We start from the raw sequence: 27,922 nt of genomic DNA on the forward strand, positions 1-27,922 counted from the left end.
TGCAACTATAAGCTTTTTCCATACAACTTGTATAGCTCCACATAGTTGATAAAGAAAACCACTTCGACTAATAGATGTGGTTGAAAAGTCAGCGTTAATCTTTGTAATCAAGTCCAGAGTTTAGCCAAAAATTTGCAAAACAAATATATATTACGAAACACACTCACAAGACCGAAAAAGTAGACGAAGCCTATTTCACAATTTTATCAAAAGAATCGCGATAGATTGATAATTGAGGGGCTAGGGGCTCATATTCTTATGTTCATCCTGCATAATCCGTAATCACCATATATTTCAATGGAAACTATAGTTAAGTGGAACATTCATACATATAAGAATATTCACCCCACCAATTATTGATCTTCTGCGTTCAGTGATTAAACATCAGGCAAATTAAATAAAACTGACATACGTCATGACTTAAGGTCAAATGGACGAACATGAACATTGTAGTGAAAATTGCTGTTGAAAAAATTCCAATTTAGCTTCGTCAAACGTTCATGTTTAATTAATCCAACTTGCTGTTATATCAGTCTAAAAATGATGTTGCAACCTACTCAAATTCCAGTATTCTATACAATCCATTTTCTTGTCTTGATGCAGTCCATATCATATGGAGTTTACAAGACATTGACTTTCGGATTGTGTTTCATTTAGTATCATCAAATTATTCTGTATCATAAAACTTTTTGTATTAAACATCAGCCAATATGCATAGATACTTTTTAACTATATGATTGTGCTATAAAACCAGTTTTTACGTTGTCTGAAAAATATTGAAAGCATGAAAACAAGACTAATTAAAGATTAATTAAAACCCATGTAGTATCCTGTTTCGTCTGTGCAAACCGCTTTGAGTTCAACAAAATCAATCGATCAATAAAAGAGAATTTGCAAAATGAATACATATTTATAGGAAATAGTGAACGTTTGTTTTAAATTTGTTTGTTTTGCATTATTTCTATTTAAGCAAAGAAATAAAAGGTATTTTTCGTGTTTTCAATGGTTTATGCAAACCTCTGAGACGTTTGTGAGAACTCTGGAGCAGATGCAACACTCTACCTTCGGTCCCGGGCCTGCAATGATCTTCTTTCGGGTTCTCCTAATAAAGGAAACATCTCTTTTTCTTAAATAATTAATTATTTTTCAGTTGTAGTCCGTAATGAAAAAGAATCAGAGTTCAGATTAATTTTTTGTAGAACTTGATTCATTTATTCAAATACTATGATCATAGTATTTTGAATTTTGTTCATTTGCTCTCCTAGTTCAAAATATTTTCTTTTTATGTTCTCAGTAAATTTATCAGAATATTATTTCGTTTTAACTTAAATAAGATACTAAGAACAGGGGCGGATCTAGAGTATGTCAAATCCGTCGCGCGACTGATGTTTGAAATTCAAAAATTACCTATTCATATTAAATAAAATTCATTAATTATTCTTACTTTATTATCGCATTTACTTCGTGATAAAAATCCAGCTTTATTTATTATTGAAAACTAATGACTAATGCAACGAATATCTCCTTGGTAACCAGATCAGTTGAATTTTAATTGACCTGGAATAACCCATTGAGTTCTATAATAACTGGAGCGGCTATCTTTACTGGGGCGAGGTCGCCAATAAAATGGCGGCCAACGGACGTATTTCCGCTGAAATGATCGCTTTGCAGAGAAATAATATTCTCGACCTCCCCCTGGTGTCTATAGTAAATTATAAAGAATTTTTCAAAAACAAACACGATATCACAGAATATGGATATCGTTAGTTCCATATTCTGTGACGATTCTTTTGGCATTTCTTTTATAATGCCAACACTTCAATCGTTCAATTGTTGGATGTCGTAGTTTCCACAAAAAGGAACATATCGCTTCTCACAGGTGAGGTAGTTGTTTGTTTTGTTAGTCCGTCAACGATTGAAAAGCAATTATACATGCACTTGAAAAGCCATAAAATACATATTAAAGATCGTATTTTTAAGACTTACTTGAACGCCAAATATACTGATGTTTTCCTGTTTTTGTTTATAAAATTCTGCATACTTTTCTGTCATTTGTTAATGCATGAAATCGTAAATTTACCCATTTATTTGCAAAATAGTTTCCTAAAGCAAAAAGACCCTGCACACATTTTGCTCTGTGAAAAGTATCAAAAAGAAATGATCAGCCCCAACAGTACCCATGATTTGGAGCAGAGCTTGTTATGTTCTATTTGCTGACAACATGCAGGGAAGACCAAGGAGTAAAGATGACTGGAAGATGTTATTGACCAGGCAGAGTCTTAAAAATGATAATGCTGTAAAGATAATTGATTTATTGTCTGCCTTATCCAGAGTTATTTAATTTGATCATGGTCAAATTCTATGGATGGAGACAATGGATTCACTAATGATGCCTTGAATGCTTTGAAGTTAAAGTTCATGAACTAAAAAAAGATGGCAAGAAGGTTGTGTGTTTTTGATGCTTAATTAAATGTCAATTCACAACATATAAAATGGAAAGGCCATAAAGTTTGTGTCTATGTAAACATTTGTACTTAGATTGATGATGACTCGATGCAGATGTGAAGCATCAAACTGTATAAGCCATTGGGTTATATATAACTTAATGTTTAAATCATGTCATATCTTTATCAAAATATTTTAGTTGAGTGTTGTTTAAATGTTACTAATATCTAATGCACTATACTGAAGCATTAAAGATTCAGTGATGAAACCTTTAAACTTACAGTACTGTATATTTCTTATATATTTCTTATATTTCTTTAAGAAACAGTTTGAGCTTATTTACCTATTAGAGTACAGAATGGATTTATCATATGCATCATTGCTGCTTTTTAAATAAATGTTTTCACTTTTCAAAGCTTTTCTACAAATATTTTGCTTCTTATTTCTTTTCATGAGATTGATGATATAGAGGTAATATAATCCAATAACTTTATAATTTCTAGAAAGCTTTTAAGCTTCTAGCATAAAAGTACACTATAGGTATTTAATTCATTTGGTTTTATTGCCTTGCTATGACATATCCATATGCATTTCATCATTCATGTATGAAGAAAACACCAAATGTGGATACTCAGAGAACAAAATGCACTACCAGCTGCTTATGAAATTTATTATTGAAGTGAAAACTGTGTTAATCATTCAAATTGTGCACTTATATTGAAAATATAGGAAAAACAAAACAAAGTGAAAAAGAAGGGTAGAAGTATTAAAACTAAAAATGAATTATAAACACCATTGGAAGCATAAGTGTTTTGATGATTATTTGCATTTTGCCCAATTTATATATCAATACAACAAAATCAAATGTGCTACAACTTTAAAAGTATTTGATGCAGTTGAACTTCAGAACATCACAAAAAGGTTACTTAAAGTAATTTCTATACAATATTGTTTGTTTTCATTTACCAAACCTATGCAGACTTGAGTCTTTTTGAAATTTAATATGAAACTCAATTACAGAAAATCCGTAAATATCCAGAGATTTAATATTTACTTTTTTAAAGAAACAAGTAAAAATCCTACAATTGTGGCGAAAAAAGCCATTGCCTTTCCACGAAAAGAAGCAAAATAGCAATGATAACAAATAAGCTAAATTCTCTCCCGTGAACCACTGTGGAGATGAACTATGATATACTTTTTTGTATAGACTAAAGAGTTTAATCGATCAAACAAGTTTGACGCTGGTAAGAAAACGACGCATATCTGCATTCATAGATGTATAGCCGACATATAGCTCTTTCGTCGATAGTTATAAATACATCCTCGTAGGAGCCGATAACTGGAAAGCTAGGTTGACTCGCTGTTAGGAATTGTAGGTTTTTATCGTGATTTTCATCAAAAAATTGCTTGCCAAATCCCAAATACACACATACATTTTCCTCACTCTTTCCTCAGGAGGGAGTGGGAAATTGTGAAATTTTCGGAAAAGCGGTCAATTTCGGTAAATCTCAGCGGCAACGGACGAAATCCGCCATTTTTTTGGCGTCATCAGATATCTAAGGCCGCGCTTGAGATAGCCGCTCCAGTTATTATAGAACTCAATGGGAATAACCGACTGATAAGCGGGGTGGCTTGACTGGTTCGACTTATAAAGTAGTCTATGAACGCCAGAAACGCTATTTTATTGGTCAATGGCCAGATCAGAGGACAGTCTGGAATAATCTCGACCGATAATAGGGGTGGCCGGACCTATAAGGGAGTCCAATTGCTATCTTACAATTGGTTCATTTGAATTTTTGTCTTACTGTGATTGGTTTGACCGATTTCGACTGATAGCCAACTGAACTAACATAGTCAAGCTCACTGTCTGAATTGAATGTTTGATCGTTCATAGTAATTTTCTGAAGCATGATAGAAACTAAACTACAATCAGATGGAATTTATGGAAATCTTTTACAAATTCATATGTTGACATGAATGCTGCTTTTGAAACTGGGAACTTTTTCAAGAGGGTGAAAAATTTATGGATGAATTGTAAATGCTTGGCAAAGACGATCTCGCGAGCGACATTTCAGTCATTGATGTTCAAAAGCAAGCCAACATTGTTTTGAGTTTTATCAGCAGAAATTTACATCGAAAATCGTAAGTAAAGGACAAGTGAAGTGTATGCATGAATGCAATATATCAAAGTCAATTAATGCGAGTGTGTGATGCGATTTATGTTGATATGGCGTATGGTAAGCAGATTGATGCTTCTAAAATTGTTGTTGCCGAAGGACTTTTAGCTATGATTTCTTTAATGCTTGGGGAATCGTGACCGTATATGGCAGCGAAATCCTACATTTCTGCAAATATATTTCAATGGACAAAAAATCTGTAGCCATAAGGTGCCATACTATTATTTATTTATCATAAACAAATGTTTGGGGCTTTTCAGTTTATGATCATTGATCATTCAATCATTGGACAGTTATACTACATATTGTTTAAGATTTGAGAAAACTAACATTGATTACATGAGAAGCTGTTTACTACAACCTGTGATTTTGAGTCTTATGATCCATGAAGCTTTTTATTTTGACAATTTGACTGGAATGGTATTAAACCTGAGTATTTCACATACATGAAATGTTGTGGCATGTCACATATTGTCCCCTTTTCTAACTGAACACCTCATGTGAGATGTCAAGGTGTGTTAATCTACGGCTCATACCAGATTGTTTGCCATAAATTCCAAAGGGCTATTGATGTATGAAAAGCATTTTCATAAAGTAAAAATGTGTTCCTATGCATGCCGATAAACCTTGAAATTTGGCAAAGCAGCAAAGTATTTTTCATGATCACTAGGTAATTTTTCTGATGATCATTATAATTTCTAAACTAACTTATTTCAGATTTACATTTAAACAAGCTTTGATCATATGAAAAGATATTTATCATAACCAGTAAGAATGAAACATGAACCAATTTTAACATTCATGTAATTATATAATTAAAGACATGTTGGTTACATTCTGTTTGTATTTGCAAATACAATGCTACTAGTGATTGCTATATAGCACACCTTGCATATACTTACAGAAGATAATAGTCTAGTGAAATGCCTAATAAACATTTATGGCATTAAGCTGTCCTTAACTGCAATTTTTCACTTTGATAATTTTCTTAATCTTTGACAGAAAAAAATTTTGAGTTTTTTCTCAAAAAGTGAATTTGCTGGCACTGATGTGGAGATGGGTAAAGGGTTACAATAAACTTGCATGGTTTGAAGTCTGAGCTTTTCTATATCTATGAACTGTCACTTGTAGTACCAAATTTCTAACTTAACTTATTACATAGAGGTTTGAATGGGGGTCTCTAGGGGTCTATGCCTGACAACTTGGTAGAAATTTTTAAAGACTATATCTGTTTTTGAATAGCATTATTGTAAAATAAATTTTACGTTCCTAGACATGCTAATGAGCCATATATTTGGCATGATAATGAGCCTAAATATTTGGCAAAACATTCAAGTATTGTTCACTTCATTTTTTGAAAAAACGTAAGCAAAATGTGTTGTTTTTACGAAAAACGATGCCACAAAATACATTTTGTATTGCTCTAAAACGCTGAAATGGCATTTTAGAGGTTCTGAAATTCAAAATTTCTCAGGGGAGAATGCCTCAGACCCCCCCAGGTGCGGAGCGCCTCCGACGTTTTATGACTGATGTTTGAAAAATCCTAGATCCGCCCCTGACTAAGAATTAATCCTACCAAAATAACTGAAAAAACTACATACCTATATAGCTATCATGATATATTTCCAGTTGATTTTAATGTAGGAGAAGCAAACTTTTTCAATTCTTTTTGGGCTTTTACAAGATTTACTTCATCTTTTAAGAGAGACAGTTGCACCAAACTGTTTATAAACAGTCAAACAAGTTGTATGAAATTGCATATTGAAATATGTTACAGTACTATACTAACGAATGTCGTTTGCCGCTCTGATGCTTCTATTTCTAATATAGCCAAAACATTATGTGAAAAACAAAAATATAATACGTTACTTTACCGTAAAAATTTAGAAGCAGTAATTGAAATCAGAATTATAATATACAAATTTAATGTTTCCATAGTACACTAGGCAGAAGTTTCAAAAATATGTGGAAAACCATGGCAATACGCATTGACTTTCTGAAAAACCGTGCATTTTGTGCAATTGTGCTGCTTTTTCTGTGTTATTGAAAGTTCTGCGTAAATTCAAGATGTCAAACATCAAGAAATAGTTAAAACAATATAAAATTCGTCAGTTTGGAAAGTTTCGAAAAGATTTAACTCTCTGATATTGAGAAAAATGCATTTAAAAATTGACGTAAATATTGTTAAAGAAAAACAAACAAATCCTCTCTTATGCGTGGCGTCAGCGACTCTGCGCAAAAGTTTTCATAAGGATTTCTCAAAAAGGTTTTATTTTGAAGAAAATGTAAGGTTATGAAAAATGTAGGTTATGCCTTACACCTGCGTTGCTTATGGAAGTACGACGAATAAAATAAGGAAAACAAAGGAACACATTGAGCACATTTACGTCTTTACGGTTTTCTGTTTGTTTTGAATTTTATCGCTTAAAATAGCGTCAATCGTTGTCATTTCCTTGCGATTCTTATTCTGTCCTTTTCTTAAAACCAGATAATATTTAACAGCTCATACAAATAAATAAATAACACTAAAACACACAGAAGAAGAAAGACGCCAAACAGAAGATCGAACGCAGAATGCAAAATGAAGTTCCTCTTGATTCTTGGTAAGAAAAGTTGGAAAATTTGTTTTATTTATTGTTTCCGAAGCTTTTGACAGATAACTTTCGTAGGTGCAGTGTGGTAACTGCCGTGTTCCTCTCTTGGTTAATCAAAGAATGTAGATGTTGCCACAGTACCAATGCATGATTGAAATGCAAATCATATGGTGGTATCCGAGTGGGAAGGCAGCAAAATGCATAACAGACATCCAGGATTTGATGCCATTTGCCTTAATCGATGGGCTTTAAATTTAGCTGCCAATCTTTACCAAAGACGAGATGGAGTTAGATATCATAAAGGATTCTTGGAGCAAAGGTTTGTTAGAATTAATAGTTAAATGTTTCTGTCTGGGTTATCTATGAATCCACACTTGCAAAATTTGTATTTTATGGACTCCTACCTCTTAATGAACCTTTTGTATTATGCCTTTTCAGGTTTTTTCGAGTTGTTGCACATAGACAATTTACAAGAATGGTACATGGCATTCTTCGAGACAAAAGAATTCCACTTGTGCTTAATATGTTATTCGAAAAACTTTTAATTTAAAAATAAATAAACACTTTGCAGGGTATGAAGAGGACAATTTGTAAAATAGCATTACATTCTATATTATTTTAGGTGCTGTTTGCATGAGCCCAGCTAGTAGGGATTCAGTGAAGTGTGAAATGATTTAAGCCACTCTTGATATATTGCATCTTCGATTCACACTTATACTTGTTATACAAAACATACAAAATTACAATTCCTTTCTCTTTATTCTTTCCATGCAGTCAATTCACACTTCACTGAATCCCAACTAACTGGGCTCATACCACCAGGTCCTAAAAAACTGGTTACTTTCGGTTTTTTGGACAGTTCATTATATTCTTATGGCCTTTCATCCAATTCTTGCACACAGTGCATCGAGGTACTGCTCTCTCATTTCTCTGATTAGTGATTATTTCTTGGACAGGTGATACTTCAGCTATATCAAACAATAAAGTGAGTCAGTTCCAAAAAAAAAAAGATTCAAATTAACTGAAAGCAAGTTATGCCTTTTTGTAAAACCTGGCTTAGTTGGGGGGAAATGTACAGCTGGCATGCTTTGTCTTATTGCTTTTTTTGAGATAGCTTCACTTTTTGATTGCTTTTCCAACATGGAATTCATTGGCAATGGAGTCATTTGTAAAAGATCACCTTTGGCTTTTCTCAATGTTTCCTCATCAATGAGTGCAGAGCACAACACTTGATATATATCTTCAACATACCCTGGAGGAGCAATGTTGATGCTACTAGTTGATGATTCTTCATTGCTGCTGTTGTTGTCATACTCATCTATGAAATAAGATACTTCAGTAATGCGCAGCTACACAAGGTTGATTAAGTCCATATTTCTTAGTAATTAACGTCAATAATTTTCCAGGGTGCATACAGAAACAGTTGGTAGTATTGTAGAAATTGAGGTTATTAAACATGGCTGATCCTATTACGTTGGCAAATCTTCTCTTGACCTAGAATCATACATGAAATAAAATTAACAGGCGTATTATCTTAAAAAACACTTACCCACTGCAAGCATATCCATATTAGAACTGCTTGCATAAGTTCTGCTACACTGAAGCTTATGCTTTGCCCCAAACCATAAGTTCCTGTAACGACGTTCTCTTTTCAAGTTTTAAACAATTTTGGCATTGTAATTCACATAGCACAGCTACTTCCTAAATTAGAAACAACAGCAATACATATACAAAACAATAATTTACGTTATCCTTTACAGCACATGTCCAAAACTGATCATGATTATGATCATGTAATCATGTAATTGTTAATGTATTAAAAGCATGAACGCTAACTCCATTTTTTTTACTACGCTCGGCAATCATATGGAAATATGCGTTCACGACCTCGTCGTTAAGCGCTTGCGAGGTCACAGCGTTATGATGTCAGCTCTAGTTACCTGACCAATAGAAGCTCCAGCTCAATCGATGCACCATGACCCAGGGCCTTGTCAATCTAAAAATGTGAAACATTCATGCGGGATTGTACCGCAATGTGGAATATATAGCGAGCGTGAATGATTACGATTGCAACACACATGCAGAGTAAAGGATATAGCATGACAGGTTGGGATTGAAACAAACATGCAGAGTGAAGGATATAGCACCACAGGTTGAGGTTGAAACAAACATTCAGAGTGAAAGGATACAGCATGACAGGATGGGATTTGAAACAAACATGCAGAGTGAAGGATATAGCATGACAGGTTGGGATTGAAACAAACATGCAGAGTAAAGGATATAGCATGACAGGTTGGGATTAGAACAAACATGCAGAGTAAAGGATATAGCATGACAGATTGGGATTGAAACAAACATGCAGAGTAAAGGATATAGCATGACAGATTGGGATTGAAACACACATATTTTTTCTATTTCCAACCCTAGTGTAACACCAAACGAACCAAAAAAAAGTTCCACAGTTTTGACATGCAACCTTTGTTTTTAATTTCTAATGTGTAGATATTATTTCCAATTGTTAATCTATTGTTCACATCATTGGGATGAAGACTGTATATAGCTAGTAATTTGAAAAATAAAGCATTGTTTTACCCATGCACAAAATATATCAAAATAAATTCATCAAATGTTCAAGTGGTAAATTAAAGGGATATTTCTAGAGTTTTTATTGAAGTCATACATCACATTTTGATTACAAAAGAGTAATTCAATTGAAACTACAGCAAATACAATAAAAATGGCCAAAGAACAATTCAAAATAATATTTTCTAGTTCCATTTTATAATCAGTTTATTATACGTGTATACCTGAGTGATATCTGTGGAAGCAAGGTCTTTATCTTCCTTGTTGATACTGTCTTTGCGATATAAAGATATATATGTTGAGATGACACTTAATTTTCAAATTTCATTTGTGCAAAGCCGTTATTGCTTTATTTATATGCAATAACCAAATTCCATAAGAAGCAATGGGCCAGTAATTATAGTTGCTTTCATTGATGAACTAAAATGGTTCTACAATGAATATTTTAAATTTTTGATTTCCCATAAGAAAATTCTCTGACACTTAGTACAGAAAACATGGCTTAGTGGGTACTCATCATTAGCCATGGAATCTAGAACCACAAAATCAAAGAGTTGCTCAAATTTACTTAAGCAGCATATTTAATAATTTTAATAGGAAGATGTATTCCATGTATTTCATTTCATGCTTGATACATCAAATGTAGTTTTTTTCAAATTGTGGCCATTTTGGCCATTGGTGTATAAGTTCTATGAGAGGAATCTAAACTAAAGCTAACAATGAGTCAAAAAAACCTAGAGCTTGTCCAAATTGGATGTAGGGAATGACTTATGACTAGTGTACATTTTTTAAAAACTACTACAAAAGGACATATTGACAATCACAAATTCTCTTTTAAAACATTTAATACAGTTTATCACGTTATATGAGTGTGAGAAATCCCCCATGAAAGTCTGGAGTAACATGTATTTGCTTTTGTCGTCTAAAGACATGTATTATTCTAGTCAAATTGCATTATATACTATAAGTATAACACCAACCATTACATATAACACTATAATGATTATAGTTACTTATTCTTGACAGGTATTTACCTATTCCACTTTCTTTTAATCGTGAATTTTCTCTCTGGAGTACGAGTACTCCAAACCAACATGCTAAATTACACAATTTTTTAACAATACTTTGTCAGTATAAAATATACTTAACTTCCGCGCCCACGAATGTTTAATCAGCGGTAGTAGCAGTTGCTGCCATGCCATTGAACTGTAATAACAACATATTACAAATAACAACCATTGAGTTCTATAAGACCTGTAAGTTCTATTCTTATAGAACTCAACAACAACATGTTTATATTACATTTCACCACTGTGCAAGCTGATCTGTTGCAGTCATAGATTGACTTATTGGTTGCAATTGGTTTCAATTGTCAGGGCCGTACACTGATCTGATAATAGACTGGATATAGCTTCTATAGGTATCAAAAGTGAAGCCTAATTATATATGCAAAATTCACTTCCGGGTACCACGGCGAGATACAAATTACTATAGAAATGTATGGCGGATAACGTTTACAAACATGGATTTTCGAATATTTAAGACCTTTCGCGACTCCTTACTAACCTCAAGTATTAGTCATGAAAAAAACAGGTTATACGAATCGATTTGACATCAAAATGATTCCTATAGCTGTAAATTATCGACGTTAGTGTTGATTTAAAAGTTGTACATGCGAGAATGTATTTTGTCCCATCGTTGCCAATGCAAGATAGTTCACTGCTCGCTTTCCAATTTCTGAGGCATTTATGATCTAGTATACGTTTCAGTTCTTTAGAAATGAGGTGAGTTACTTTTTTTATCATTCTTTCTTTATGTTGAGAGATTGTTGACATTTTATTTTTGCTGTAACTTCATTTTTTCATGAGCAAAGTACTACTGATGCTTAAACAAGACAAGTTTATTCAGTTTCTATCGCACTTTATCTTTAGTTTCTATTTCTGTAGTTGTTTTTCTCAAATGGTATACTCGCACCTTGCTGTAACATTTAGATATGGTCTTAATGAGTAAATATGATTTTCGTGAACAGAAGTATTCAACATGTGTGCGTCGAGATCCTTGAATGTTGTCCTCAAATCTATACCATTTAATACAGACAGCAATATTATCAGGAATTCCTTTCCCTTGCGGTAAATTTCCATTTGTAGCTGCCAACATTCTCTGAAAGCACCTCTCTGTTTCATTGCATATTACTATAACACTTGCTGTTGGCTTAAACAATTTACCCCTGTATTTTAAAGTCAAGAAAGCAGACTCATTTTTATGGTTTCTTGAACCGACTGCTTCATGACAAACAGGAGAGTTTATTTTCTTTTGCACAATCTGGGCAATATAGCCAGCCATGTACGATATTACTGCCTTTTTACATTCAGTAAATTTCATTTTCCTCTTCTAAGTGCTAAGCAAATTCCAGAAGATCATAGTTAGTATGAATGTAATATTAATGCCTTAAATATTTTTCCAAAAAGATTAAAATTATTCTTAAGATATGAATGTAGTTAGGGATGGTATAAATATGAATTGCAGTTGACATTAGAATCCTTTTCAGCAATAGTTTGATCATCAGTCTTGTAGTAATAAGAAAGACAAGAGCTTTATTTCACTTGTGAAGTGTGACTTTAATAATCGAACAGTTGACCAATTTACAGCTATAGACAATAAACTGTTGCTGAGAAGCAGTATTCATGGCTGTAAAGGAATTAGCACAAGACAATGTGAAACTGATATACTGGATACAATTGGATACACTTATAATTATAAACTGTGGACACAGTCTTATGTTGCTGTTAATAATTTAAATTTGCTTAAGGGACAAACCAAAACCAAGATGATTATAAAGATTAAACAATGCACCCAGCTTTTGCACTCTTAAAGGGCCTGCAAATTCATACCTGGCTGGCTACATTACCTTGATGTTTCAAAAGCAGTTTACTAAAGTGTCCTAATGTGTGTAGAACGCATTTGTTAGATTTTAATGTCAATGAAAATCATACTTCTTTAAAGAATTAAGCGCAAAGTGCGAGTATACCATTTGAGAAAAACAACTACAGAAATAGAAACTAAAGATAAAGTGCGAAAGAAACTGAATAAACTTGTCTTGTTTAAGCGTCAGTTGTACTTAGTAGTAGTGCTAAGTACAGTAACAGTAGTAGTGCTCATGAAAAAATGAAGTTACAGCAAAAATAAAATGTCAACAATCTCTCAACATAAAGAAAGAATGATAAAAAAAGTAACTCACCTCATTTCTAAAGAACTGAAACGTATACTAGATCATAAATGCCTCAGAAATTGGAAAGCGAGCAGTGAACTATCTTGCATTGGCAACGATGGGACAAAATACATTCTCGCATGTACAACTTTTAAATCAACACTAACGTCGATAATTTACAGCTATAGGAATCATTTTGATGTCAAATCGATTCGTATAACCTGTTTTTTTCATGACTAATACTTGAGGTTAGTAAGGAGTCGCGAAAGGTCTTAAATATTCGAAAATCCATGTTTGTAAACGTTATCCGCCATACATTTCTATAGTAATTTGTATCTCGCCGTGGTACCCGGAAGTGCATCTTGCATATATAATTAGGCTTCACTTTTGCTACCTGTAGAAGCTATATCCAGTCTATTATCAGATCAGTGGGGCCGTACCGAAGGGGTTACTGAGGGTGCAGCACCCCAAGTTTATTACATTACGCTATAATTAGTCCAGCTGTTAATGACAAAATTCTTCACTTGAATGATACAAGTATGAAACTTTCTCACATTCTTACTATGCCTAGTAACACAAAATTTTGATATAGGGCCAGCCCATATTTTACATTTAAAACGAGTTCTGCGAATGTCGTGTTTGATGACGTCGTCGGTAGTAAAAAACATAAAGTTCATAGAAATCTGCAATTTCTCTGTATATTTTAATACAACAGCTAAAGACGATAGAAAAACTATATTACAACTTTTGCTTTTGAGCAATACATTCTGAAATATTCTACATTAAAAGTGTTTTAAAAGTGCTGACTCAGCACTTTTTTAAATTGAGCACGCAAAATATGCGCACGTTGTGTGGGATATTGCATTCTTTTTAGCTTAGCAATGAAATTGTCGTAACTATGTTAGTTTCGAAAATGTCGTAACTATGTTAGACCTGCTATACCGGTCACAAGCCCGGGACTTGTAGCGTATAAGACTCTCTGCTTTTGAGCAGACTTGTCTGGTTTACAAGGAAGAGGAGTGGAAGGTTAATTTCTCAAATGTTGTTAGACAAGGTCGTTATTGTTTGTAGTTGTTGGTTATAGCGCTGTGCTATCATTCTTTATGTTAGTTTCACTTTAACATTTCCTTGTTTTAAGTACATATTGTAAGTTCTTTGTTTGCTTAGTTTCTTCTTCTTTTTTGTTGCAATGCGTGAGAAATTGAAACGCAATGAAAGAGTGAGTACTGCTAATGACGTAAAGGAAAGCTCGACTTATGTAATTACCCATAGTATAAATAACATGTAAATAATTAACTCTAATAGATAGCGTAAAAATACACCAGTGATGTACTTGTGTAGCTTGTTTAGCTTGTAAAATAAAAGGTTCGAAACGAAGAGTGTTAGTGAACCAGCTGAGGAGCGGAATCCTCGACACACGTCATTACAATCTTAAAGCAAAGTTTTACAACAAGAACAAGTAAGGACATAATAATAGATTACTTTGTGGTTAGTCAGTGCGTACGATTTTTATGCACGAGCTGACAATCAATTAGGTGATTGTTTTCAAGCGTTTCAAAACAATGAAGTGACAAAAAGTGCTAAAAACCTGAAATGTTAAAGGATAGAATGAGTAAGTATTCTGAATGCTAACACAAGTAAGGTAATAAATCTTAAAGAAACTTAATTGAATGTTCTTCATTGTTTCGATACGATTTATCATTGCACTATGGTGAAAGCCGGGAGGGCACATTGTTATACACTATATATATATATATATAAAATGAACTAAAATAAAATGGACAATTGTTTGCTGTCGCTACTCAGGTTTCACGCCGTAGGGCGATCTTCAGGCCACTGACAGATAATATTTTATTTGCTGACTATATACATCGACTAAAAGGTGTTAAGTTACATGACGGCATGCACTAAACATATCGGAACGTTTATTTAAAATGTTCTTTTTACGTCCTTTCAGGATAAGTAGCCTTTCTTCAAGGCAAAGACGGCAGGTTCTTTGGTTTTTTTTATATAATATATATAAAAGTGCTGACTCAACACTTCTCAGAATATTCCATGCACAATATTTGGGAAAGTATTGCCCAAAAGAAAAAGTTGTAATATAGTTTTTCCATCGTCTTTAGCTGTTGTATAAGAATACACAGGGAAATTGCAGATTTCTCTGAACTTTATTTTTTTTTACTACCGATGACGTCATCAAACACGACATTCGCAGAACTCGTTTTAAATGTAAAATATGGGCTGGCCCTATATCAAAATTTTGTGTTACTAGGCATAGTAAGAATGTGAGAAAGTTTCATACTTGTATCATAAAAGTGAAGGGTTAGGTGTTTTTTTGTCATTAACAGCTGGACTAAATTGGAAAATTGGATCTTATTCAGTTTGTCTTCATATATTTCACATGCGAAAAAATAAAAGTTAGGTAAATGGCATAATTGCATTTATTGATTTCGCTTTGTGCCTTTTTGTTTAGCCTGGTTCTAAAATATTAGACTATGACTGGTTGGTAAATTCGTAATGCCAAATTAACTGCAGGATTGTCTTTCCTGGTATTTAATGAATTATGGAAGAGAATTTGTTAGGGTTTGGGTCTAAGGTTTCCGCTAAACTGCAGTAGTCCCCGTAATTCAATAAGCGATTCTAGGCTGTTTAGTCTAATATTTCTTATAATTGAAAAGGATCTCATTGATCAAATTGAATTTGACAACGTAGTAGAGAAGTGAGAACAATAATGTGCTCGACGTATGAAACATTAATAACTGAAGCAATGCATACTTTTCCACATTCAAAATAAATGAGTATTGATCCGTGGTGTGACAAATAAGATTAACATTATAATGTCAATCTTATTTGTCACAAGATAATGTCAGTATGTTTGGATTTTTATTCGGAAAATTTTGGTCGGCACAACCCGCCCCCCCCCCCACACACACAGTGAACTTTATTATAGAGAATTATGTGAGACACGATTGCTTCAAAAGTTTCTTATTAAGCTAATTAGGAAAAAATATAGAGGTGAAAAATGGTTGAAACATTTGACCAATTTAAATGTACCTTCATAACTAAATAAGATGTGCACATGATTAGAATATCATGAATAGCTAGGTAATAACAAGGTATTTATTGGTATTTACAAACTAAATTTGCATACACTTGTAGCGACAGAAATAATTAAAATATTTTTAAGTGAACTTTTCCTTGCTTCATACAATTATTTCAAAATAGATTTATAACAAAATACTGAAAATCATCAATCCAACCAAACAGATGACTACTAATGAAAATGAAAAACATAAAATTTCCACTGTTGCAATGGTTTATATCATCATATCATTTCAAACAACACAAACAAATGATAGTGTTGTTGTTTGATGAATGTTCAATGATTTATTACTGTACCACAATAATTGGATTTAGCTTTTGTCCTTGTATCTTTATTTACTTTCTAGATTTGTCATATATTGTTGAACGTTGCTACAGCCGAATATGCATTAATGATTATTTAAATGTTATAGTCCCTCGGGCATTAAATGAATATGGAGTAACCCAGGAACTTCGACAACATGTGACATGTAACAATTAGATTGAACTTGAATCGAAAACAAAAAAATAAACTTTTGAGTGACGGTTTTGTTCGTGATACAGACACAATTTTCAGCAATTCCTTATGATTATGTCTTGGGTAAACTTTTCGTTTTGGTGTGGAGGGGCAATACTATAAACACATGCAGTTAAATACGCTTTTTACCAATGTGCACAAACTTCTTTGAAGTAGGACTTAGACACTTCTTTTTGTTTTATGCTATTCTATCAGCCGACTTAATTTCATATAAAAAATATCTGGACGTCAAAAGCTACGCAAGTCTGTGACAGGGAAGGTAATTAACAAATTTTGCATGAAATAAAAATCTCAAAAAACGGTTTTAATTTTGAAGCTTCAGTGGTATTTAACGCTGATATTTTGAAATCACAGAAGTAGTTTCTAAAACTGTCGGTATGACGTTGTTACAGTAGGCGAAAATCGACTAGTAGAAAACTGGATGAATATAAATGAAGTTGTGACTTGTTTGAGATGATTTACCGTCTAAGTTACAAAAAAAATCACCGAGAAGTCTTGTGGAAGTAACCTAACGATGTAAATAGGTTCCCTCCGTCCACGAATAATCATACATATTCAATACATCGTTTCAGCTCAATCTGGCTTCCCAGTGGGGCAGGGAGGGGTGGGGTTGATTATAGTCAGAATCTCTAACTACAAAACACTCTTCATTCCAATGTACTCGAACATAACACAAATTTTGAACAACAACTGTAAATTTTTATTTAACTATTAAATAACTGAGGGAATCATTTCGAGAAACACCAAACTAAATAATTAATTTTACATGACTTTCAACATCTTAAATCATAAATCGAAACAATCATTGGAGGACGCTCCTGAGGTACATGAACACATAAAATTTTAGAAACGCAATCGTCACAACATTCGTCAACAAACATTTCAAACAAACGTCGTTGATTCGTTAACTTTAGTTTTGGGATTTTCCAGGATTATATCCATCTTTTGATTATCCAATGGAACATTGGGATCCTCTTTGTTTTGCTTTTCCCCGATCAGCACATGCTTCTCCATTTGATCAACTGCTAAGAAGTACACAAATACCACTGTGCATGCGTCAGACAGCAAACTTCCTGGAATTTCCTCCTCTTGTCGTATGGACGAGCGTATTCCTGTAACGTAAGCGAAAAAACCACAAAGAAAAATGCGACCAACATAAGGCAAAGCCGAGTCGACAAAATGAAGAATTTCACATAAAATCCAAGCATAAAACAATGATGCCATAATTGCCATGAAGGACCAACCACTTCTTTTGTAAAACTTTTTAGTAGCTCGTCCTGCTGGTAACCAAGGTGCAACAACTGTTATCACGAATCGTTTCAGCGAAATAACAGTTGGGTTATCTAGCACATCAAATAAACTGACATTAAACTTCGCTGAATCTGGACTAACATCACCAAATTCCTCTTTAACACAACGCCAAATAGAAACGCACATAAGAAGAAGAATAGCGAGGTATGGCAACCCAGATGCAATTGATACGGTTTGCAGAGCATATAAAGCATCTTCGCCACCAGCCTTGAGCAAAGCAGTGGCACAAGCACCTTCGGTCAAAGCCCAAAATACACGTTGTGCTACGGGGGGATCTGGGCTACCATTGGCTGACAAGCATGACTGTATTGTTTAATTACTGTATTGTTTAATGACTGTATTGTTTAATGAGTATATTGTTCAATGAATGTATTGTTTAATGACTTTATTGTTTAATGACTGTATTTTACATGCGTCAAATGCATTAAAGATAAAAGAAAATGAGATGAAATTCCTCATTATCTTTTGTTTTGAATGCATTTGACTCATGTAAAATGTGAAGTATAAGACAGGCCTTATTGTCTCATGTCTGTGTTGTCGGAGAGGGTGCATAACCTCTAAAACTCATAAACTCTGGTGCATAACCTTTTAGTGTCCTCTAAAAACTGTTGAAGTTGTTGGCTGCATGTGCATGCCTGTTTCTGTAGATATTATCTTATAATTTCAATGATATAACAACTCAAAGATACAATTTTGTAATCTAATCGTCCTACACGGTTGAAACTTCTTGGGAAGGGGGAGGGGGTATGGCAGGGGAGTGACATCCGTCGTTCGTCTAGTCGGGCAACTTTTTGAAATTGAGATAAAAATACAATGTGATGTACTGCAAGTTAGAAAACATAAGGCAATATTATAAAGATAATTGTTCCATAACTTTAAAAAGTACATTACATAGGGTTTCGTACTAGTACATATTGAATCTTATTTAAAAGAAATTTTGAGATAAAGTAATACAAAATATTTGGCACTTCCATGACGTGTCAACGTGATATGTGGAAAGAAGTGAGAGAAACTGTTCTTTTCAACGAAAGCAGCTAATAGATCCATTTTATCGTTAAACCGCAACGTTAAGTTCATTTATCCAATATATCTTAGAGGCAAATTCATTGGCAAAATTATATTCTTTAGAAATTCAAAACCAATAGTTTTTTCTGAATGTAATTTGAATATCAAATTGAGGAGCTATAATTTATTTTGAGGTACACTGGATCCGCCACTGTTTCCAGTTATTTGTCCAAGCCAAGTGTGAAGATTTGCTTGCAAAACTGACGTTGATTTAGTGACATTTGTGGTAGATAAAAATTTCTGATTACTACATTGAATGCAGCACTAACTAATTTAATGATTCTTTTAACGGTAAAATCCTGTGTGCTCTTACGTTTTCGCCTCGAAACCATTGGCTGTTGTTGCCTTAGCTTTTTTCCTGAGCAATATGCATCAGCGTTTCTCAACCACAAAACACACTGTTTCCTTAGAGTGCCGTAAATAAGTACAAGTATGTTCAATACGGTTCAGAAAGAATTTACTGCATTTAGTTGACTCAATTTTGTATTTTTTGTTCATTAACGCTTACATACACGTTTTATTGCGATTAGTCCAGGAATCGTAATAAGCCGTTAGAAAATGAGCATCGCAAAAAAACGCAGAAAACTGAAAAGTAAGTTGAATTAGCACTTTTCAGCAGTTTTAAAAATTGTAGAATGTCACGACTCATTAATTGTCCAAAGGAAACAATTGATCCAAACATGATATAAGATTGCACCAGAAATTTCAATGTTTTGTAAAAAAACGTTACTATGTCCATAAAGTATGACACCAATCTCCCAACATATTCACCAGAAAGTAACATAGATTACTACCAATTGGCTAGGAACTTTCTCCAATTACAGCAGTCCTTTAAACGTAATATGAAAAACATTAAAACAACAAGATTTTCAATGGACAGTTCTATAGAGATTTCCTATTAGACATAAGACATACATGTAGATTTCCATGTTCTTCTATCATTAACGTCATAAACTATTTTCTAATTATATTATTGGATAATAATATTGCCTCTTAAGTAGTTCGGCAAAGCATTCAAGAGTCTATTGAATCCATTTAATTATCATATGTTTGATTTGCTTATTTTACAACGAGTTGTAACAAACAACAAATGGTCTGGACGAACCAGAGCCAAACGTGCAACGAATTGTGCTATTTTTGTGTCGAACGTTTATCGTCTAATGCATCTGAATGTTTTAGATGTTCTACTAATATCGTTGAGTGTTTGATGGAGCACTCTTCCAGTATTCTCCCAATCACCATGAAAAGGTAACAGAATTCAACAGAAAAACTTGAGATTCTACAGCAACAAGTGCTCACTGACATCTCACCCAAACTAGAGCAACGTATCCCTTTCAAAACAAGTGTGGATAAATCCATAATTTCTTTGGGACCTATCATTCGGGGTGAAACAGTTCTGGGAAAAGTTGTCATTTAAAATAAGTTTTACTGCATGGCCTGAATGAAGAAGTGAATGTGCCCAGGTTGCGTTAAAATTGGGATAATATTCTTATATGCCTCGAACATTAATATCAGCTATTTGTATTTTGCAGTAGTTTGCGTTTGTGATCAATCAAGGAGACTAAGAACAATCAATAACGTGATAAAATTTGATGGAAAAACAGAAAAAGTTTGTTGTTGTCCTTTAAACGAGCATAATGGTTTGCTAGCTGTTTCTAGTATATGGGTTCGATTCCTGTAGTGCTCATTTTAAAGGTTACAGCAATGCGCAAAAATTGTTTATGTATACACTATATATATAGTATAACGTATAGTATAAAGATATCAGTTCACATCGAAGGACGTCTTTATTTTACATAAAATTTTCACATTAGGTATAATTAGATGTTTTATGAATTATATAAGAATTTGAGAAAATTTGATGAAATGCTTGAAAGAAATTTGAATTTAGTGTTCAGGCATTGGACATCAGTTCTATATGAATAAGTATATATATTGAAATTAGATCTACAGATGGTAATGGAATTCGACTTTGGAATTCGACTTGTTACAATGTTCTTTGCCAAGCTGTGAACAACCAAACAGAAATTGAGCTTCCTTTATGTCAAATATCACTTAAGCTTTGATGACGACTGACGAGGTCACAACTAGTCTATAACAAGGTCGTAGCTGCTTGTAGCTGAGGGATTCATTTTCTCAGCAACGTGTGTCAACTCATCACAAGCATCATTTAGTGTTCCAGTGCTACTTGTGGCAGGTCTGTTAGCTGTTGAAAGACTTTCAGTCGACAAACGGACGCGTTTTGGTTGTGATGCCTGCTCGGTCCCATCATCTTCATTTCTACTTATAAGTTGACCGAAGGAGTTAAAACTCATAGCCATTCCAAACTGTGAAGAGACAGAAGATTTCATACATTTTAAAAGATTATTCCGGCAACTGGAAAAGGCAACATCACTTAGACTCCATTAAAAATAAAGAATAAAACACTCACTTACCTGCTTGCGATGAGTATTTATGATACGTTGGTTTAATTTCTCATTACTAAAATGAGTTGCCAATCGCTCCATGAAGACGGAATTGTGAGCTGTCAAAGATGTTGTGAAGTAATTATCACGGTTTCGTCTGTTGTTGAGTTGTTCAGCAGTTTCTGAATTGATCTTCCCGGCAAGTTGGTTAACGCAAGACACTCTTCGCAAGCAATCGGCTGGGTTCGTGGAATTTTTCTCGTGAAATTGATCAAACAGGCAGTAATGATCAGAAGATCTAGTTGAGGGATTACACAGAAGCTGCTCACCATCCGACCTTTGTACGACAGTTGACAAGTCGCATCTTTCTCCGTTTGGAAACCAAGGCCAGTCTATCTCTAGCTCACCACTATTAGCTCGTCTGATATTTTCCAGGCTATATTCAGCAACACGACCTTGGAATGGATGAAAACGTCGTATCCTCTGTTCCTTGCATGAGCTACAATCATGTTTGCCATATCCAATATGGTAACATTCGGAACAGCAGCGAGATTCATAAGCATGTCCACATGATCTCGTGGTCCTTCTTGTCGCAATAGCCATTTCAGACCATAGCATACTCCATGTGGACACGTCATTCCCAACCAACCGCCTGTGCCAAAAATAAAATTATTTATCCATTTGAAATTATAATAATGAATTTGCTAAGTTTGCTGTCTTCTCACACAATGTGCACTCAATATATCAACAAATTTAACACATAAAAGTACAAAACTATGATGTTTTTGTTATATCTAACTCACATACGTCATCAGACAGGAATTGAACCTGAACCTTTTGCCCGAAAAGGAAACCATTTGATGAATTTTTTGTAAGCTAACACACCAATATCCACAAAAGATTAATGTATAAAACGTATGTAGGTAGGAATAAAGGTAAGAAGCACAATACATAATGCTTTACGAAAATCGTCGTCTTTGTGAAACAATTTCAAGTTAACCTTACCTGAACCACCCACATCTTTGAGAAAAGTTTAAGAAACGTTTCTTCGATATTCAAAACAGATTTTATACGGTTAATTATATCAAGTTTCGACCCCTTGTCGCTCACATTTAAACTTCTGGCCATTTCTCTTATAACAGGTACCTAAAAGTACACAGAGAATGACTTTTATGTAAACCAACTCATCCCAAAAGTTTCTACACAGCCTAATAATTAATAGCAATACGCACTTTTCCTTCACAGAACAAATCCATGAGCTTTTCAATTGAACATTCATCAGATGTAGCCCCAGCTGATGTTAGGTTTTGTTTATGATACGCTTTCATGTATTCGGTATTAAAAAGTTTCCTTCCTCTTCTGCATTTTGGGCCAATATATGGGGCCCAAAACTTATATGAAGGCTTGATTTCTAAAGGGTTTTTTCAGTACCTACAAACAATTGAAAAACTACAAGCATTATCATAATTCAAACACACCAGATGGTGTATACGCTACGTGCACATCAAACAAATCAATCATAAGGATTTGTAAACAAAATAAACCGGATTTGTAAACAAAAATAAACCAAAAAATAAATTATGTAAGAAAAAACGTTAAACTTTCACGTGCAGTGAGTACATAAACATTGTAGCACGTACGTACCTCTCAATACTCCTCTGTATAAGATCCCACAGTTCACTTGTTGCCAGTACTTTTCAGCGTCCACTTCATCTGCAGGAGCATCGGATTCGGGGTCTGGCAACTGAAGTTCACTAACTACAATGCAAATGAATACAAGTTAACAAAATCAAAATTCAAGTCAACAAACCTAAAAAATGACAATGTAAAAGTATGTAACAAAAACCACTCATAAAAAAAGTTTGCCAAATTATCAGTCAAATTTACCCGCTAGTTCAAAGATTCCTTTCTTGTCTACATCTAGAGTTAACAGGGAGGAAAGTGTCCACACAAAACACAAGAAAACCCATAGTCATGATCTGAGAGAGCTTCAAAGTGAAGATACGCGTTCATCATTTGACCACGTGGTAACTGAAATGGTCGCAACTGCAGCCAGTTTTCAATTGCCTCAACAGTGCGACTGACAGCGTTGTGAACCTATATTTTTCATACAATACATGCTCATTTATAGCATGCATACCTGGTTATTAATATCCCTTCCTTGTTTTTCTTAACTATCAACATGCAAAATTGGGGAGTGGGTGGTACAATATGGATGATGCACAGTTTGGTTAAGGCCATCACCCAGTTAAAAAATTTACATCAAGAGAAAAGAGAGGAAGGAATAGTGACAAGTGGTTCTTAAATGCTTTAAAATAACATACCTGAAGATGTTTTCTGATCATATCACATATTCCCAAACTTAAAAGCCAGTTGTCATTAAAATTGTGAACACCAGCTGAATACTCCTGGTATCTGTACGGTATCTTGCACTCGACACAAAACTTTGCAAACAGCGAAATTCCTGGAAGAACAAAGAAAAGATACACACACATATATGTATACATTGTATAATACGCTTTCTGCTCATGCATAGTTTGAGCATTTTCCACAGACTACGTAGAGAGTCCATATGACACGTTCAACGCTTTCGCCCTATGCAAAGCTCACCGTTATAGGTTTGAGCACTCTGGTAACTATACAAAACAATCCATAAAATGTGTAACTGTACATTTTGGGTTTATCTTCAACTCAATGTCTTATCTAAAGTTCGAGATTTAAATCGATGATATATACACGCTGTTTCATATTAATGACAAACCTTCAATAATCCCTTTCATAGTTACCAACTTTGCATTTCTTGTTACACAGTGTGGCTCAGTTAGTGGTGATTTACAATAAAACAGATGGTTTCTACAGGAAGGTAACTAGGAGACAAGACAATGTCAATACAAACAATAAATCTTTTTGCTGTTTTAGTTAATGGAAAGAATGTCATTTTCAATAAGGAACTAAACCGTTGGAGAATATTTTCGTTGGAGTGAAGACAATGCAATAATAAAAGGTTGCTTTGTTCGATTTAAATAAACAGTTACCTTTTAGCAAATTGTTCCTTTTCCACAGTTAATGTCAAAGGAAGGTGTGAAGGGATTTTCTTTTCAGCAAACAGGTATTCAACAAACTTTGCAGCCACATCTCCAGAAGGAGGATAAAAAAAGCTGCCAGATAGGGAAATTTGATTTTGATTTTCAAGTAGAACGTCTTCAACAGCATTATCTTCTGGTTCTGGTAAACTTAAATCTTCACCAATTTCATCATCAATTGGTGGGTGGTGCCAACAACAGAGGGATGCCACTGTCCAATTGCCCACTTAACAATGCATTTATGCATGCAGGAACGACGAGATGGGCAGCATTTGCAATGAAATGATGAAGTTTCATTGTCATATGATACAATTACTCGTTTGCAAAATGACCAGTAATGATCCCGTTTAACATTTGCAAACACAGAAAAATGAAAGAAACGATTGGAGGAATCAGGTGTGACAGGCATCTGAACAACAAGTGGGGTATTCTTGTCATTAGCTTGTTTCTGCCACTGCAGACATTCAGACCTCCGTTCAAATTTCAACCATTTCAAAGTGTTCACTATATAATCAAGAGAATCTTCTCTTAAATGATCAACAACAGTTGACGTCCCAATAAAATATGTAGACTGCACATGATCACAAAGAAAATTTGCTTGACCACTTCTTGAAGCAGTTTCGCTAAGTTGACGACATGTATCAACACTACATGCAATAGAAGGAGAGTTTGTGGTTTTAAATTGACAATGAATGGGATGATCTGTTCCACTAAGTTGTTTCCTCACAAGATAAACCCCATTTGTCGAGTCAACACATATTCCATTCAAGTACCTCATTGAAGATATTTTCTTTCTTTTATCAGCAGCATGTTTGGTCTTTATGTGGCTTGAAAGGGAATTTGGATGAAATTCGTTTACAGTCGGGAAAGGACATTTAACTCTGGGTGGTTGTTGTCGCATTGAACGAGACTGAGCAGGCATGTAAGAAAACTCCTGATATTGTTGAACCTCAGACATTTCTATGTTTGTGCTGCTTTGTTGGTGTGTTTCCTCAGATAGCATATGTAGAAATTGCTCTTGTTGTTGCTGTGTTTGCAGCTGTGTGAGATGCTGAGTGGTCACTTGGTGCTCCAGCTGATGCTGCTGAACTTGAGGGAACTGAGTTTGATGCATTTGCTGCTCAAATGGTAGGTTTTGAGGTACTTGCTGTTGGGCTACTTTATGTGGAGAAAGTTGACTTTGAGAACATTGTTGTTTCCCCGAACCAAACTCTACAACAGAAAGCTGTAAATCATGTGCACTTCTTATATGTCGAATTGCTTCATTGCGACGCTTGAATCCAGAATTACATCCAAAACAGTGATAGTGCGAAACATCTTTGAAATGCTTGACATCTGAGCCATGTCGTTTGGATGCAAAAGTACATGACAGCTTACACCTCAGAATGTCAAAACCTTACATAAAAAAAACAAGAAATAGTAAAGAAAGAATATGGAAATGATAGGATATTATGGATATATAGTGAGACGAATACAATATTAACTAGATGAGCATACAATCAAATGATATTCAATAAATATAAGATAGGTTAATAATGCTTTTCTATTTTAGGAAATAGCACAGCACAAAGTTAGTTTCTGTTAAAAGCATGTGGTTTTCATTTATAATTGAGAGTACCTATCTTCAGCTGTGATGATGCAGTTTAGAAAACTAAATATTTTATAAGTTTAAACCCAATTTCTCAAATTATTTATTAAAATTACCTAAATTCTTCATGATTTAATCAATACTTGTGATTTAATCCAAAGTTCTTTGTGCGTTTCGCTCATTGACGTGGGTTATGTATTAAACCTACGCAGAAATAAGCACATTTTACCTTCAAATTCATGAATCCTGTTTTCCCAGTGGACGCTTTTAAAGTGTTCTTTTACTCTTGATGGAATTTCTTTTGAAAATTTTTCAGGAGGACACAAAGGACAATGATACATCTCTCCATTGCATTTTTCAGCGCCACAGTCATTTCGACCACAACGTACAATAAGAGGACTACAAGTTTCATTATCACAGTACACAGATGGATGTCGCTCAGAAATCGAATGACTCTCTCGAGCAGCCATTTTGACTTTTTGTTGTTGCTAACGTCGTGTATTTGCTCTTTATCGTCATGTATTTGCGCTTTAGCGTCGTGTGCAATATATATCTACATTACTGATCATAAACAAATATGAACATTATGATACCGGGTAAAACGATATAAAGCGTATCGGATTTCAGCGGAGCCGTATGAACGCAATACAAGGCCTATCCGGTATGAAAAATAATCCGGTATCGTGTGAACAGGGCCTTAATGATAGCGTGTTGTGTGATTGAAAAAGTTGATTTTGTATATGTCTGATTGTTTTATTTATTTGTATTTTTCAAAATGCTTTGTTATTTTAAGATTTGATTTTATACAGTTGTGTAAGCTTTTTGAAGTATTATTTGACAAGAGTGGTTCTGTAGGGTAATTCCCAACATTTCTTAGGGAACTCCCACAAAAGTTTTAGTCAAGCAAATTAGTCATTCACAATCGAAAACATTCGATAAATAGTGGCTTACTTTTAAATTAATTATGTTCCCATGATTCGGGTTATGATCAATATTCCACTCAAATCGAGCAAAATTCAAAAGCAGGTTTTTCTTTCCATCGGGGCTTTCCCATTTTAATGTGGGAAGCTCCCACTGTTTGCATTTCCGTTGCTTAGAAGTTTCTATTATTTTGAATTCAAACAGTATATTTGCTTCGTTAGAAATTTCCACTTCATTGCATTTGGTTGTCGCTGCTTCACGTTAACTCTCAACGTTCAAAATTTCAGCATTTTTAACACGGTATCATAATGTTCATATTTGTTTATGATCAGTAATGTAGATGTATGAGTTATTTGTGAACATATTTCGTACCAAATTCATTGTGTATTTGTTAAACTTGTAATGATTGTCCAAACTGTCTTTGCTGTTTTTATTGATGTCTGGGAATTTTGAAGTGGTTTACTAATTTCTTGCAGAGTCTTATTTCACAATGATATTTATTGGACAAACTGGTTCATCTTCTGGATCGTGACTAAAACACCACACGAGTACATACGAGTACATACGAGTAACATACGAGTACATACGAGTACATACGAGTAACATACGAGTACATACGAGTAACATACAAGTACATACGAGTAACATACGAGTACATACGAGTGACATACGACTATTTTCTGGTCAACAAATGATAAACAACACAATTTCTTCAATACATTGATATTTGCGTTTATTTTTCCTTGTATTTGTGTGGACTTTGGGGCAACCATTCGATGGATTTAAATACTGAAAAGGTATTTTACTTTCATACTACATTCATTTGTATGTTTTAGTTGAATTTGTTATAGATATTTTGTCGATGTAATTTGCCAGTATTTGAGCGATTTTTGACACACTTTCACCAAGGAAATACATATTTA

The 27,922-nt window shown here is 34.1% G+C and overlaps 3 protein-coding genes and 1 long non-coding RNA gene across 5 annotated transcripts; all 4 read right to left on the reverse strand.

Moving 5' to 3' along the window:
- Window positions 1-7,734: 7,734 nt before the first annotated feature.
- LOC124434248 lies at window positions 7,735-8,853 on the reverse strand. Of its 2 annotated transcripts, none has more exons than XM_046984134.1 (3): window positions 8,766-8,853; window positions 8,397-8,534; window positions 7,735-8,184 (listed from the first exon to the last, which is right to left on the reverse strand). In XM_046984134.1, the coding sequence occupies exons 1-3, from the start codon at window positions 8,782-8,784 to the stop codon at window positions 8,054-8,056; spliced, it is 288 nt and encodes a 95-aa protein (XP_046840090.1). In that variant the 5' UTR covers window positions 8,785-8,853; the 3' UTR covers window positions 7,735-8,053. The 2 variants fall into 2 exon arrangements, with proteins under 2 accessions (XP_046840090.1, XP_046840089.1); XM_046984133.1 differs by having other exon boundaries at window positions 8,268-8,534.
- A 321-nt stretch (window positions 8,854-9,174) lies between these two features.
- On the reverse strand, window positions 9,175-11,001 carry LOC124434252. Its single transcript, XR_006944724.1, has 3 exons — window positions 10,834-11,001; window positions 10,024-10,073; window positions 9,175-9,212 (listed from the first exon to the last, which is right to left on the reverse strand). It is a non-coding gene; the product is annotated as an uncharacterized LOC124434252 (long non-coding RNA).
- A 9,816-nt stretch (window positions 11,002-20,817) lies between these two features.
- LOC124434540 lies at window positions 20,818-22,417 on the reverse strand. The gene is made up of 3 exons (XM_046984430.1): window positions 22,413-22,417; window positions 21,438-22,059; window positions 20,818-21,329 (listed from the first exon to the last, which is right to left on the reverse strand). The coding sequence occupies exons 2-3, from the start codon at window positions 22,023-22,025 to the stop codon at window positions 21,090-21,092; spliced, it is 828 nt and encodes a 275-aa protein (XP_046840386.1). The 5' UTR covers window positions 22,026-22,059; window positions 22,413-22,417; the 3' UTR covers window positions 20,818-21,089.
- Window positions 22,418-24,802: 2,385 nt separating this feature from the next.
- On the reverse strand, window positions 24,803-26,630 carry LOC124434072. The gene is made up of 3 exons (XM_046983935.1): window positions 26,308-26,630; window positions 24,961-25,885; window positions 24,803-24,899 (listed from the first exon to the last, which is right to left on the reverse strand). The coding sequence occupies exons 1-3, from the start codon at window positions 26,546-26,548 to the stop codon at window positions 24,803-24,805; spliced, it is 1,263 nt and encodes a 420-aa protein (XP_046839891.1). The 5' UTR covers window positions 26,549-26,630.
- Between the last annotated feature and the right edge of the window lie 1,292 nt (window positions 26,631-27,922).

The sequence above is a fragment of the Xenia sp. Carnegie-2017 genome, unplaced genomic scaffold (assembly GCF_021976095.1).
Source record: "Xenia sp. Carnegie-2017 unplaced genomic scaffold, XeniaSp_v1 HiC_scaffold_14, whole genome shotgun sequence".
In the NCBI taxonomy this organism is placed as follows: Eukaryota; Metazoa; Cnidaria; class Anthozoa; order Malacalcyonacea; family Xeniidae; genus Xenia; species Xenia sp. Carnegie-2017.

Excerpts from the sequence above, each read along its gene's own strand:
- LOC124434072 (XM_046983935.1), bottom strand. The coding sequence starts at position 26,548 with ATGGCTGCTCGAGAGAGTCATTCGATTTCTGAGCGACATCCATCTGTG. Across the intron at positions 25,886-26,307 it reads CAGGATTCATGAATTTGAAG|GTTTTGACATTCTGAGGTGT; the intron begins GTAAAATGTGCT and ends TTTTTATGTAAG. Across the intron at positions 24,900-24,960 it reads TGGTTGAAATTTGAACGGAG|ATGCCTGTCACACCTGATTC; the intron begins GTCTGAATGTCT and ends CTTGTTGTTCAG.
- LOC124434540 (XM_046984430.1), bottom strand. The coding sequence starts at position 22,025 with ATGCTATGGTCTGAAATGGCTATTGCGACAAGAAGGACCACGAGATCA. Across the intron at positions 21,330-21,437 it reads TAAATACTCATCGCAAGCAG|TTTGGAATGGCTATGAGTTT; the intron begins GTAAGTGAGTGT and ends GTCTCTTCACAG.
- LOC124434248 (XM_046984133.1), bottom strand. Across the intron at positions 8,185-8,267 it reads TTTCCCCCCAACTAAGCCAG|CTGAAGTATCACCTGTCCAA; the intron begins GTTTTACAAAAA and ends TGTTTGATATAG.